The 14,955-nt window shown below is 33.5% G+C and overlaps 2 protein-coding genes across 2 annotated transcripts; both read left to right on the top strand.

Moving 5' to 3' along the window:
- The first annotated feature begins 425 nt into the window (after positions 1-425).
- Positions 426-4,503, top strand: LOC100805479 (universal stress protein PHOS34). The gene is made up of 5 exons (XM_003544778.5): positions 426-778; positions 956-1,065; positions 2,135-2,253; positions 2,788-2,929; positions 3,952-4,503. The coding sequence occupies exons 1-4, from the start codon at positions 565-567 to the stop codon at positions 2,882-2,884; spliced, it is 540 nt and encodes a 179-aa protein (XP_003544826.1). The 5' UTR covers positions 426-564; the 3' UTR covers positions 2,885-2,929; positions 3,952-4,503.
- A 7,203-nt stretch (positions 4,504-11,706) lies between these two features.
- On the top strand, positions 11,707-13,523 carry LOC100781768 (uncharacterized). Its single transcript, XM_014766590.3, has 2 exons — positions 11,707-13,088; positions 13,178-13,523. Exon 1 carries the CDS (start codon positions 12,251-12,253, stop codon positions 12,941-12,943), a length of 693 nt encoding a protein of 230 aa, XP_014622076.1. The 5' UTR covers positions 11,707-12,250; the 3' UTR covers positions 12,944-13,088; positions 13,178-13,523.
- The last annotated feature ends 1,432 nt before the right edge of the window (positions 13,524-14,955 follow it).

The following is a 14,955-nucleotide window of genomic DNA, read 5'->3' as shown; positions in this document are numbered from 1 at the left end:
TTTCAAATTTTCAAAGAAATTTAATTTAATTCTTAAATTCTTAAAAATAAATTAATTTCATTCATAAATTTTAAAAATGTTTAATTTAATCCTCAAGTTCATAAAAATTTAAAGAATAAATTGATTTATTTTAAAAAAAATTAAAAATTAAATTAAATTTTTAAAAGTTTAGAGATCAAATTGATTTATTTTTAAAAATTTAAATATCAAATTGAATCTTTTAAAAATTTAAAGAGTGGATTGTATCATTTAAAATAATTTGAAATAAAATTGATGGTTAAAATTTTTAATTTTACAATAAATATATATTTTATTTTATCTTATCAAAATTGTCAATGTAATTGGTTCAATAAATAATTTACTCAATACTAACTCCTACCTTAACTAATTCTAAAAACGGTGAATAAAAGCCAACAATTTGATAAGCAACGAGTCAAAGAGGTGTCCGAATCGAACAGGAGCAAGCAAAGTCAAAGAAAAAGAGAGAGGAGAGAGAGAAACAACAATCATCATCGGCCAGAAGCGAACACGACAGACACATCTGAGAAACCAAACCTGATAGAGATGTCGAGTGGAGGAAACCTTAGTTGCGTGTTGGTAGCTGTGGATGGCAGCGAGGAAAGCATGAACGCGCTGCGTTGGGCACTGAACAACCTCAAGCTCCGATCCCCTGCACCCGATTCCACCGATGCTCCTTCCTTCACCGTCTTCCACGTCCAATCCCCGCCCTCCATCGCCACTGGCCTCAATCCCGGTGCCATCCCCTTCGGTGGCCCCAGTTCCGTACATTACATTCTCTCTAATTCCCATCCTAACCTTTCAATTCAATCTTTGAGTTTAAGTTTTTTATTAACAGGATCGAATCCGCGATATTTTTTTCTTAATTATCTAATCGATTATCTTCTCTAAGTTGAAGTCAATGCATTGATCCAATACTTCTTTGATTTCTCCTCAGGTGATCTCGAAGTTCCTGCTTTCACTGCAGCCATTGAAGCGCACCAAAAGCGCATCACCAACGCCGTACTCGATCACGCCCTCGGAATTTGCTCCGAATTCAACCTCACCGTGCGTTTTTCTTATTCCTTTTTTTCTCACTACATTTTATTTTTGTAAAATCTGACTCTGACCCTTTTGTGCTTTGTAGCTTTCTCTTTTACTTATTTCTTTTATACGCAGTTTACCATAAAAAATGTTTGAAAACGATGGAATTGGATAGTGGCTACGGCTATCTATTCTTCGAATGTAATTTAGACATGTTTCTAATTAAATGCATGTCATGTTAATCATTGTATGAATCAAAAGAAGAAAGTACTCCTTTATTATGAAAAACATAAGAGAACGTAAAAAAAATAACGCAACACATTTCAATACAAATATTTTTTTTAGTTACTTAGCTAATGTTATAAGGAAATTTATTAGCATTTGTCTTATTTTTTACTATTCAACATTTTTCCTTGTCTCTACTTTCTATATATTTCAGAATTCTGAATCCGTTCATCATATTGTTCTTTTTTTAAAAGTTTATTATATTTTCCGATGACTTTTTATTTTGGTCACTCTCTCTTGAAGTACATTTCCATTGTTGTCTGTCCGGTTGTAAGCATTATGTCCTTTCGTACTCGACTTTACACAGCTTTCATTTTAGCCCTAAATTTCGGACACAAAATAAAAGTTTATCGAATTATGACTAAAGTGAATAATGTTCACAATCTAGTTATGAAAGTGAAGATTCAATCTCTTTCGACTTTTCTAAAGAACTTTAGCTAGTGCCTAGTGGTATATTATGAAAATTGCTAGAAGCTAGGGTGTGTTTGGGAATGGGGGTTTCAGAGAAGGGAGGGGTGATTTTTTTTATTTTTAAATTAAGAAAATTATATACTCCTGATATTTATGAAAATAAATAGTAGTACTGTATAATATTAGGACAAATAATTTATGTTAATCTATTAATTTATTTCTTATTTTTAAAAAATTATCAAATTAAAAAAATATTTATTAATTTTTCCTTCAAAGCTCAACCCGAAAACATTAGTGCCACGACACCGTGGGACACTACCTTTTTATGCAAGTGTTCCATTTCAAGTTATTGTCAGCTATTGTTTACTGTTTTTGATTCTTCTCTTATCTATGGCAGAGTAAGGTCAGAACCCATGTTCTTGTAGGAGATCCAAAGGAGAAGATTTGTGAAGCAGTTCAGGATTTGAATGCTGATGTGCTTGTGATGGGGTCTCGTGCTTTTGGCCCCATTAAGAGGTACAAATTAACTAGTGACAAATCTGCATAATTGCCAGAAAGTAGTCCATAAATTCACACTGGCATATAGACATACTTTTATCGTAGTAAGCAAAGCATGATTTGGACCACATCACAAAAATGACTTTATAAACAATGTGGACTATTATACCCTTTTTGAGAATGTTAACAAGTGCTAGGACATTGTAGAACTGTTGTTATACTGGGGTAGAACCTCGAGTTTTCAGACTCCAATGCTTTCATGCCTTTCCCAATAAAATGTTTCCAAATTTGTTGGCAATATATGATGCTAGTAGATGACAAATTGGCAATCATAGTCCATATCAGAGAAGTGATGTGATTATAAACCGATGCCAACCATTAGTGATGATGTGATTATAAAGTTATAAAGGCCTTCAATACACAACCAACTTCTTAACCTTTTATATAATTTTTTTCTTTATCATTAGTCCTTTATCTGCAGATACAAATAGATCTGATTCTATTAGCATTTTGGACAATTCTTGTTTTAAAAAATTTGAATTTGGCTTACAGGATGTTCCTGGGAAGTGTAAGCAACTACTGCGCCCACCATTCTCCATGCCCTGTCATTATTATCAAGGAAAAGGACATTGTCAATAAGAGAAACTGATGCACTTCTACTATGCTACCATGATTCTTGTCTCTTGATCAGTAGGTAAGGCTGCACTTTTATGTTGCATCCCTTAGATTGTTTTGGATTTAAGATACGAGTATTATAGTTGAATTTGGCACAAGAACTGAGGGGTCTGTCTTTCTTCATTTGTTAATCAATCTAATTAGCATGGAGAGCAGATAAAAATTGACTTCCTAGGCCTTTTTAAATATATTTGATAACTACCCTCTGTGCTATTGAACTTTTTAAATCTTCAAAAATTGTAGCCAATTACTGATTTTGGCTGTCAGGACTACTTGTGTAATGTACTTAAAGGAAAGTTGACATATGACTTGATTTGAAAGGACATGCCAACTAGGATTCGAAGTTGGAGTAAAAATATGGCTTGGAAGCTGGAATCATTAGGACCTTCTATGAGTGATATTGCCATAAATTTTTATTCTTTTTATGTAAGCTATGAGCCGGAAATAGATTTATCTAAGGAATGATTTGAATTAAATTACGGTTCCGTCAAATATAGGAAGGTGTCTGAAGGACAGAAAATACCACTTTTTCTTTCTAAAAAAATTTTCTTCTAGTTTCCCTAGTTTCTAATAAGAAGACTTACCTCCTTGGTTGTGTTTTGATACCTTCATCCATCTTTTTCTCTGTATTTCTCTTGTGTGATACAGAACATACTTCAATCAGAATCAACTCAGATCATACTCCTGTCACATATTCACACAATTGATAGATCATCCATACATAACTCATTACATTCTCATAAGTCACACCTCGCACTTGCTATGCACTTATACATACTCGGATATGCCTTTGGTACTCTTGTTTTTATGAAGATGCTGTTATCCTTAGCAACTAGAAGTTGTTATTTAGTCATGTGTCCCAGTTAATTAAAATATAAATACAAAAATAACTTGGTGTATTTTAAAGTGGGGAATGTGACTAATATTTTTTTATTTAGTTGCTTTTATATTTTCTAGAACTCTTGCTACAGCAGAATCTTGCCATAACTTACAATTTACAAAGTAGTAGGGTTCTGAAATAATTTCGATTTCATTTTTTAGGTTCTTTAGGTGGGTTGTCAGTGCCATATTTCAGTTGCTGACGCTGCATCCTTGCTTGCCAAATTAATTATGTCGAAGGCTTTTTCGTCTTGCAATTTGCTTGCTTTGTTAGACCAGTGTTGTACCTCAGCTTTGAAGCTTGTGTCTTTTGTTGAGCCAATGCTGGCCAGACCCTGCTTCAAGTACGTGTTTTCACTTTCTGTGGACAATTCTGCTGTGTGTGTGAAATTCTTGGAGTTAAAGAGTGCTTTATAACTGTGCTGTCACAACGTCAATTGTTGTCCCAAATGGTTCAAAGAGATATTTGCCTCCAGGTTTGTATTCGTTCTGAATTTATACAATGTTGTACAGAAATGTTGCATTACTATTGCTCCTTGGTCAGAGCCAGTTCTAGTTGTGATTGTGATATGCAACAAACTGGCCATTTGACATTTGTCATGTACAAATTTTCAAATTGAGAATCCAGCTAGTGTTGGCTGCAGTGTGTCTTACTGTTGCATTATTGACAGTGTCCTGCTTAAATAAATATTTATATGATTTATGACAAAGAAATTTAGAGTGCCATGGTACTAGTTGATTTACTTTTAATGGGAAGGGACATGCATCTGGTTCAATGACTGCAAAATGTGAGTTTGACTAATTCAACTATTGATTTTTTATCATGTTAGTTAAAACTTGAGAGTATTTTAACAAATTCAAGTATAGTTTGTTAAAATGCTCTTTGTAAAAACTGCACTTGGAGCTTTATTCCTCTCCCACTTGGTAGAATTGCCTCTGAATGTAAATGATTGTTTTGGGTGAAGAAAAATGCAAATGGTTTTGTTCAAAAGCTTAAAGCTAGATTAGTTGTAAAGGGCCCTCATTTGGAAATGACTTTAATTTGAGAGAAGGGTTTGATATTTTAGAAGCTTTTAGTCTTGTAGTCAAGGCCTGCTACCGTTATTGTTCTCTCCCTTACTTTCTCTAAGTCTTGACCCACTCATCAACTCAACTTCAGTAATGCTTTTGCAGAAGGAAATCTACATGCAGAAACCAGGGTTCACTCAGAATTAGAATCTTGTTTGCACATTGGAAAAGGCATTCTTTGGTCTCTAACAAGTTCCTAAAGCTTGATTTGAGCAGTCAGTTTTGAATTTCATTCCACTAGAGTGTCATTCCTCTTTCTATTAGACACATTGCTCTATCCATTACGATAATCTTAGTTTAAGTTGATGATATCATAATTACATATGCAGTTCCTCTAGTGAGTTCTTTGATCTAATTTTAGGCCCAAATGATAATTTTTCCCTCAAAGTCGCTCCACTACTTTCATGGCATTGAAGTGACCACAACATCTTGGGGAATACTTCTTTCTAATTCCAAATATATAAAAAAATTTGAGTAAGGTAAAATATAAGTGATGTTAAATCCATGCCTACCCCTAAAGCCAGTAATTTGTCAGGAAGACCCAACTCTTTATTGATTTGTTAGGATCGTTAGTTTACTCACTAACTTGTAGGACCCTACGAGTTTTGGGCATTGGGCAAGCTAACTTGCACACACACGTATATATCATTAACTCATAATTATTTTCCTAACAAAACATTGTTACAGTAAGAAAGTCCCTTACAAATTTAAAAAAGAATTTGGTTAGAATGTTCTGGAAAAATATTTTACACAGTTATCCAATCACAGGTTATTATGTATAATATTTGCTCGACTTCAATTCACACCCAATATCTTAGAAAAATATGTGTTTACTCTACGTTTCAGGAGAGTAATATGTATTTTGTTACCACTCAACCAAATTAACTCAGCTTTAGAAACAAAAATCAGCAGAGGGAAAGTCCCTCTTTTCCTTCTTTTCGACTAGGATTGGATAAGTTGAATTCACTGGAAAATCCAGAGTTTCGCTCCTTTTGCTTTGTACCACGATCACTAGTCCTTGAATTTGAATAACAATCTCCTTTTCCCTTTGCAATGCTTTTTAACTTCTTAAGCTTCTTCCCCAAGGTTTTCCCTCCAACCTCTTTGTTTTTATTTTTCTCAGCCGAGCAAACAGACCCCATTATTCGGCTTCTACTTCAATTTACACAAGAGGTGTGACTTTGAAACTTTTAAGTTATATAACATGGTAAGCAAAACACTGAAAAAATAAAATAAAGAATATTCTCTTGGTTAATTGAGCATGGTTAATTAAAATGGAAACAATAACATTGACATGCATAGTTTATTATGATAAGTGAGGAAAATAATAATAAATAATAACACAACAAACCAAAGCTGTTTTGACCGAACAATCCACTGAATATCATCACCTCAATAAGTGTTTCAATGGAAGCATACCAATTTAGTACTATTTACTGAGAGTATCCAAGTCCAAAATGGAAACTCTAGTAGAATTGGTAAGGAGGGTGAATTAATAGACTTGGCGGGGAATTAATAGACAAAAGGCAAACAAAAATGAAAGAGATAATTAAGGAGTTTGGTTCTGACTGAAATGGAATGTGATAGGTTCATGAAGAATATTCTAGTGGTTGAAATTTTGAGGAACACATAAATTTTTTGAATATCCTTGTGGAACATACTATAAAATAATACAAGTAAACCATGAAATTATAATAAGAGACGCGTAAATGGTACTGAAAGGAGAGGAATTTCGTGGCATGAACAGTGATAGTGTTGAAGTCGAATGGGAATCAAAGACTGCTTCAAACTTGGTAGTGTGTTATTGTCATGGACAACGTATGAAAGAGAAAGCCAACGTGAAAACGTACAAAAATATAATGCAGGTTTAAAAATGAGGTGAAAAAATACTTTTGAACGTAAAAGTACTTTTTTAAAAGGATAAGACTTTTATTTTTATTTTTATTTTACTTTTTATTTATTGAATCTGAATTAGAATGTGTCTTAATAATTTCAATTGCAAACCAAAGATATCCGTATTTTACAGTGCCTATCTTGTTCAGTTTTGTTTTGTTTTAGGCAATGGTTTTTTTTTTTTTTTTTCTGATTATACTTAGTTTTGGTAACTTCGAAGTCGTAGTATCTATATGATACATAAATTTATGAATTTGTGGTTTTCATTTTTGTTTATCATTGATTATTAACATAAAAGGTTTAAGTGGATTATTATTACGGTGCTACTGATAAGTATCCTTAGTATATTGATTAATAAATTAAAAAAAATATTTATTATAAATACTATAAAAGAATATAAAAAAATCTTGAATAACACAATTTTATATATTTAATAAAAAATTTCTTTTTTTAATTTCTTAATCAATATCCTAATAATCCTCCTCATCATTTGCTTTATTATAATTGTTATGGGAATTGGTTTAAAATTAATATCGAGGAGTTTATTTTAGAACTAAACAAGCACTTGGTCAACGGATACACAACGACAACGTCACAATCATTGAATTTAGCACATTGATCACCTTCTAATAACTATTTCCTTTGTCTTTCCATAAAAGGTTTGTTTTACTATATGAGTTTTTTTAAATCAAGACGAGGTCTAGAATGTTTTTTTTTCTTTCTGCGGCACAAAGAAGATTGTGAATGTCGACGATGGAGTCTCATCCTCTTCTTCGTCAGGACCCATCGTCGAATATGGTGTGCCTCTCACACGATGCATAACCCAAGTGGTTGAGGAGGCTAGAACCTCCACACGCTCCACCATGCACCACTTCTTAGTGCGGTTTAGTCGGGCGCAAACTCAGGCGGCGCCTTCTAGTGGTCGGAGTGCCCCAACAACAAGAAGATCAAAACCATGGGCACTCGAAACCTTTAAAGTCAACAACTTTACATTATGAAATTCCAAACCCAGTAGTGATAATTTAGCCTATAAGCTACCAGTTGTGAAATTCCAAACAGTTTTTTTTTTTTTTTTTCCATTATCAGGCTACAATTTAGCCTATAAATTACCAGTTATGCGGAGTGGATGTAGATCTTAAAAAATTGGACCATTTATTTTGTGGTCTTAGTCGGGCTAACCCATTTAAATTGTGACTCATTACAAGTGGGTTTGAAATGAAAAAAAAAGAAGCAATTTTACATCGATTAAAAACAAAAAACTTATATGGAATAAAATTAAAAAGGAATAAATTTTCATTGACTAAAAATAAACAAAAGAACTAATGGGGATCAAAATTGAAAAAATGAAATTTAGATGGATTAAATTCATATTTAAGCCTTAATGATTTTATAAACTAATCTTGCAATGATGTTGGTTTTTTTTGGTAAGGTACTTATTTATTTATTTATTAAAAATCATGGTTAGATAATATTTTCTTGGATTATAATGTTATAGGTGTGATGTGAAATTAATATTTAACAATTTTGTTGGTGACTAATTTGATTGACTACTTTTAATAAAGTCTTTCACTCTAACGGGTATAAAATTATCTTAAGTTGTGTGTTATATATTGGTCCTAATCTTTTTGACTTATGAATTATGGTTATGCTTGAAATTAAGTTAGTTTAATGTTATTATTTAGAGGTTATTGTCTTTATCTATGTTATTTTTTTTGTATCTATATGCGTAAGTATAATTTGCATTTTAGGTAGGATCTTATGGTCCATGTTACAATCCTCTGAGTTATAATCTTTCACCCCTCCTCTTGATCTTAAGTATGATTTTGAGTTTAGTAACATAAGTAGGATAATGACAATGGTGTGTTTAAGTAAGGGGCAATGGTGGGCAATGGTGACGACAATTAGTGATGACCTAATGGCTATGGTAGTAGAGATTATGGTGCAAAAGCAATGGTGTAGGGGGTAGAGGTGAAAGGAAGAGGTGACATTGGTAATGATAGATGGTATAGTAGTAATAAGTGAAGGAAAGATGGTGATAGTGACAATCATGATAACAATAATGAAGGCGATGATAATGATAAAGGAAGCAAATGAAAACAAATGACAAAGTAAATGTATAATGTGGGTATGACACTAGAAATTATGATTTAAAGGATAGGGATTAATATTGAGAAGGGTCATAATTCCATAGATAATTTGGAATTATTCTCATTTAAAAAAAATCTTCTATATGTCATGATTAAAACTTCTAAGATTCAATAAAAATTTTAAATACACATTCTCCACTAATTTCTTATGCAACAAGTTCTTATACATGTACAAAATTACAAGCTAAATTGTTGATTCTTTTCATACAATTTTGAATCAATGTGCATTTTCATAATACATGTATATTTTTTATTTTATAAAAGTTTAAGTTGGAGCAATTGTTGTCACTGCCATGCCACCGAGCACATGAATCAATTTATGTAAAATAATTTCAGCTTATTAACCTTAAGTCTCTAATTCCGAGTATGCAATTGTATTAAATATTTAGAGGAAGAGTTTTGTTGTCCATAGTGGTACCATTAGTTTTGAACAATATTGTTTGAAATGAAAAATACTCATACTCTATATAAAAAATTACTACCATTTAAATCATGTTATTATAATTTTCTTTTTTATATATTAGACTAAGCGAAGATTCATTTTCAAGTGAAGTTAGTAAATATCACCAATCTCCACAAATTTATAACAACATATATAAAGACAATACCAACTTTTTTTTTATACTTTAGGAAAAAATAGAACAACAAAACTACAAGTGAGCCATAGCTATAGGACAACTATAAAAAACCAGAGGATGATTAGCAGAACTAGCTCCTAATTTAGCAAGCCAATCCGCACAGTAGTTGGCTTCACGAAACTCATGCTGAAAGGAAAGCTCCCAAGGGTGATGAAGGAAGCTCCTAATTCTTGAGATCAGAGGAAAATAGTGATGCGTATGATCTGCACCATGCAATGTCAGGGACAAAGCAGTGCGAGAGTTTGATTCATAAATAAGAGCTTGACCATTGTAATCCCATGCCATCTGAAGAACTTTGAGGATGGCCAGTAGTTCAGCATAGAGGTTGGTCTTGACTCCGCATAAACCAGCAAAACCTTGAACCCACGATCCATTACTATCTCTGATGATTCCGCCAATACCAGATACACCAAGATTACCTCTTTAACTTCCGTCAGTATTCAGCTTTAACGTTCCGTGACTAGGAGAGAACCAACAAATGAGATGAATCTGATGAGGATGTGGTTGAGTCCCCAGCAGATTGATACAAAGGGTGTTGAGATGAAGGGTTTGATGAATAAGTTGCCAATCACCACCGTAAGTCTGATTCAAAGCTTCTTCATTCTTTGATTTCCATAAATTCTAGCAACCCACAACAAATAAGATGCCACGCGCACCCATGCAGAAAAAACGCAGCCAGTTTGGTGCCTCCATATCCTGATCTTGAAGATTGACATCCAGACGAAGGTGGTTCCAGAATCTGGCAGACTTTGGACAGTCTCTATGTGCATGTTTCGTTTGGCATTGAGGAATTGATTCTGAGTCCATAATTAATTTTGAATACATTTTCATATGTTTGGTTTCATGTTGGAGAAAAATTCAAAATTGATTTTGGATCTAGAATTGATTCTGAGTTGAAACACCTTTAAGTAGCTTCTACGTTAGATCTAATGTTTTGTAGTGAACTGTACCCCTAAATAAAACATCCAAACATAATTTATATTACTTCAAAATCAATTTTACAAAATCAATATTGTCAACACCCATCCAAACACACTAAGTAAATGAAAAATGTATTCAAAATGAGCTCCACACCTACAACAAGAAGGGTCAGTGGCCAAATGGTGAGTAACAAGAAAAAGATAAGTGGGGTTGCTCTGATGAGCTGAGCCAAAGGAAAATTTTTATATTTTCTAGAACATGGAGTTTCCAGACCCAGGATCCAGTTCCCAACAAAGGCGCAGTGGGCAAGCACGCTTGAGTGAGGCAATGGCAAGCAGAAGAAGCAGAGTAAACACCATTGATAGCATTTTTTCAGATAATAAAATCCTCTACCCCCTCGTTAAGGATCATCCCCTCAACTTCCAATTTCAGCCAGTTAGGAACCATAGTAGCAAACAAAGTTCCAGCTCCAACTGCCATCAACAAACACATCTCAGATCGTCATATTAATATCCGAGTTGTGGACATAATCAAGTAAAGGAGCAACAATCCCCTTGGTGGACCAAAGATCATTTCACTCCTCAACTTTAGTGTATACATTTCTTGATCCTTTTCACTCCCAACTTAGTGCATAGTAATAAATGGAGATTTATGATTTCAATTTCCTTTTTAAAGTAGCATTATGTCATAAATTAATTGTTTTAAAATTTTCTTTTCTTACCAAAAATAGAAATTGCCAACAAACCAGTTTGGTCTTTCTGCTACTATTTATAATAGTAAAACTTAGGCGCTTTCTGCCGTGGAGAAGCCCATCCAATGCTTCACCCGTGGTCCACTGAATAAAGTGGCTACAGTTATAATTAAAACTAACAACATTGCTATATATGTGATTTCCGGGTACAAAGCGAGTAAGTAATAGACACATATAATAGGATCTGTATAACTACCAATTTCTGTCAAAAGTAGTCCACCCATTAATAGCACATTTTCTTTTCTAGTAACAAAATTAAGCAAAGCAAATTTCCAACTTAGACCAACCTAACTGTCCCGTATTCATAGGAGCAATTCCACCCCACACCATTATAGAGTTTGCATGATATATAGAAAGACAAGATATATTTGTAATAACTAATAATTAAAATAGTGCTTAACCATTAGTGAATGGCATAACTCAATTCTCGTGGCACCAACCATTTCCAAACTTTCCCATGCATATAACCCCCGCACAATCTCCTACCAAATCCGCACCCCTCTTTAATTCAAACTGCGAGACCAAGAAAAATACAAAACTTGATCGCACCACGAAGCCTCAAAACTCTCTCCCCATCCCACATCTCCATGCATATTAGATCGATGAAGGTGAAGTACCTAACATAAAAGAGCCTTGGTAACAGAAAAAACACATCATGAGCTCCTGAACCACCTTCATCGACCAGGATCATAAGTTTAAAACATGGAGATGCAGCGGATGAGGGAGTTGCTGTTACTGTGGTCATCATTTGAAAGCGAGGGAATGTCCCTTGTGGGTGGAAATCACACTGCCGCCAGGTTTTGCACTCGCTAAAACAATATTCCACAACCCCCTTTTCTCTCTCTTTTCTCTCTAATTATCTCTTCTTTTGTATTCCTCTCTCTTTCTTCTTCTACATATATATAACAACTCTCTTTAAAATTTCAACACTGTGGTCGTCATCATCGTCATCTTCTTTGTGTTTCTTTCTCTTTTGAATCCCCTACACTTGCTTTTGAAGCCACAAACCAACCAACTATATATCTTGGTTACCTAATTGAGAAATGAGGAAGATTTCTCACCGTGTGTTGCTTTTGGCATTGTTTCTAGCTTCCTTTACCTTGATATCTTCGACCTCAACCCAACAACAAGAAACCAAACCCAACCCTGTTGCCATCAACATGGAAACAAAGGTTGGAACGCAAAGAAAACTATTAGGGTACGTGCCAGAGGCAAAGAAAGCTGCATTGCAAAACCTAGAAGACGTGCTTCTTGAGCCCCCACGTGCAGCTTCAGGGAAATCAAGGGTGTACTTGAAGCGTACGAAATACTTGCCTGATTTGATGGGTGATTCTCTTGAGAGTTACCCTCGTCGCGTTTTCATTGATGTGGGCCTGCCAGAGAAGGATGGAGGGAGTGCCACTGATTGGTTTCGCAAGACATACCCTACGAGGAACAAGGACTTTGAGATGTATAAGATTGAGACAGTGGCGGAGGGTGGTCCACAAATAGAGATGTCGGATTGGTTGAGGAACAATGTGAGGGAGGAAGAGTATGTGGTGATGAAATCTGAGACTGAGGTGGTGGAGGAGATGATGAGGAGTAAGGCCATAATGTTGGTGGATGAGCTTTTCTTGGAGTGCAAGCCACAACAAGGGAATAGGAAGAGGAAGAATGGAAGGGCCTATTGGGAGTGCTTGGCTTTGTATGGGAAGTTGAGAGACGAAGGTGTAGCTGTGCATCAATGGTGGGGTTGATTCAAGGTTTTAAATTGTGGTCGTAGTTGGGGTTTCATTGTGATTCTTGATGTTATGAGAAATTGCAAACAAATATGGTTGCGATTTCAATTGATATGATTGTGGTGACCTAAAAACCTTGGGTGTGGCGATCGAAATCGTGGAGGTGAACCATTTTTTAAAACCTTGCATTGATTGATTGATTATTTTGGTAGAAACATGTAAGAGGGTGTTTTAAGAATTTGTGTTTCACAGAGAGAGTGGTGTAGATGAAGAAGACATGGAGTTGAGGGTGAAGAGTGTTAGAGAGATTCAAGAGTGGAGGTGGCCCCTGAGGAGCAAAAAGCCAAGGAGTTTTAATTTTCTCTATTGTCCCTTTGATTTCTTTTCTTTTCTTTTGTGGCGTGTTTTAAAAGTTTAATCATATTTTTCATGTGACTGCTTTGTGGATGTTTATGAAATTTGTTGATTGTGAAAATAATGACCACCATGGTGTAACAGTTGAGGAATGTGTTCACTGTTCAATGAGGGGTGAATTATGGTCAAAGTTCAGATTATGGTGTGATCATTTATATTCTATGACACGTAGATGTTGAAGCTACGAATATTCATCTGTTGTATTTTATCCCCCTTATTTTGTTTTCATTGAACTGGTTGCAAGCTAGGAATTAATTGTATTTGATATATTTAAGTGCTTCATATAAAGAAGTTAATTTGTGTGTGAACCACTATGCCAAGCATAAATTAACATGCATCTATATTGATCATACGAAACCAAGGCAAAATCTGGTTCAAGTTTTTCCAATTGAATCCTTAATTATAGAAATTGATGATCAGGGAAAGTAGCAAGCAAAAGTTAAAACTGTGTTTGATTTTGATTTTACTATTTTCTGTTTTTATTTCTACTGGAAATAAAAAATGGTGATGAAAATATATTTGATTGAATTTTTAAAAATATTTTTAATGAAAATATTTTCTCAAATAAACCAAAAACTGAAAACAATAAAATCTCGTTTTCAGTTAAAACCAGGAATCTCATTTTGGATAAAATGAAAACGAGGTGTCAAGGGATATAATTTTAAGTAAATCTAAAAATACATTTCTTTTTTAAAACATATTTTCAGTGTTTTTATTTCTTAAAAACAGAAAATAAAAAGTCAAACCAAACATGATTATAGAATTCTGATTTTTTAAAAATAAAAATAATTTTCAAAAAATAAAAACAGAAACCAAACACATCCTAAACTCATAAATGGATCAAATCCTCACATTAATTTTCGAGATTGCATTAATCATACATTTCTAGTCCTTGAGAATTTAAAAATTTAGTTGGCGGTCAACTTTGTAAAATTTTGTTCACTTTTATTTTTTTCAGTGCAACACAAATATACAATAGTGACAATAAAGTTTAAAAAATAAAATAATTTACCATTTTAAAGCTAAAGAGTAAAGATTAAAGGAAGATTTTTAAAATATAGGAACTAAAATAACCAACTTATATATACAATATCCATGATTAATTTAAGAGCTTATTATTAGCTCCTCATAAATCTTTGCGTGAGCGCCTTAATTCCTAACCGTTAATGTTGCTATTGGTCGCGAGGCCAAACATAGAATTGTGTACCGTTTAATTTAAATAAATGTTTCTTGTACTTGCACATTATTCATTTATTTATTGTTTAAAGGAAAAAGATTTATAGTATTTCATTTATAATAAAAAAATTTGAAATAAAAAAACATAGTGACTAACATAGGATCTTGATGTCCTTGCAAATGAATAATACAATTAGCTTGTGTCCGAATAAAATGAACACAATGTTTTGAGATTAATGAAGCATTTCTCTGCAACTAAACAAAATGGAAATAGGACTATGGTTGTACATTAGTTTTATATAACATGTTATATAAAAAGAAAAGAGATAAAAAGAATAAGAATTAATGTGTGATAAAATAGATTATATGATAAAGAGTTTTTTTTTATAAAAAAAATGTTGTATAGATTGATGTATATAGGTTAAAAAAAAATTAAACAC

This window comes from Glycine max, chromosome 14 (genome assembly GCF_000004515.6).
Source record: "Glycine max cultivar Williams 82 chromosome 14, Glycine_max_v4.0, whole genome shotgun sequence".
Taxonomy (NCBI): Eukaryota; Viridiplantae; Streptophyta; class Magnoliopsida; order Fabales; family Fabaceae; genus Glycine; species Glycine max.
The sequence above is the reverse complement of the archived record's forward strand: the minus strand, read 5'-3'. Positions and strand labels throughout refer to the sequence as shown.

What these genes read in the sequence shown, in the direction of transcription:
- LOC100805479 (XM_003544778.5), top strand. Translation starts at nt 565, where the DNA reads ATGTCGAGTGGAGGAAACCTTAGTTGCGTGTTGGTAGCTGTGGATGGC. An exon ending in CATCCCCTTCGGTGGCCCCA is followed by an intron (nt 779 to 955) that starts GTTCCGTACATT and finishes ATTTCTCCTCAG; the next exon opens with GTGATCTCGAAGTTCCTGCT. An exon ending in GCTCCGAATTCAACCTCACC is followed by an intron (nt 1,066 to 2,134) that starts GTGCGTTTTTCT and finishes TATCTATGGCAG; the next exon opens with AGTAAGGTCAGAACCCATGT.
- LOC100781768 (XM_014766590.3), top strand. Translation starts at nt 12,251, where the DNA reads ATGAGGAAGATTTCTCACCGTGTGTTGCTTTTGGCATTGTTTCTAGCT.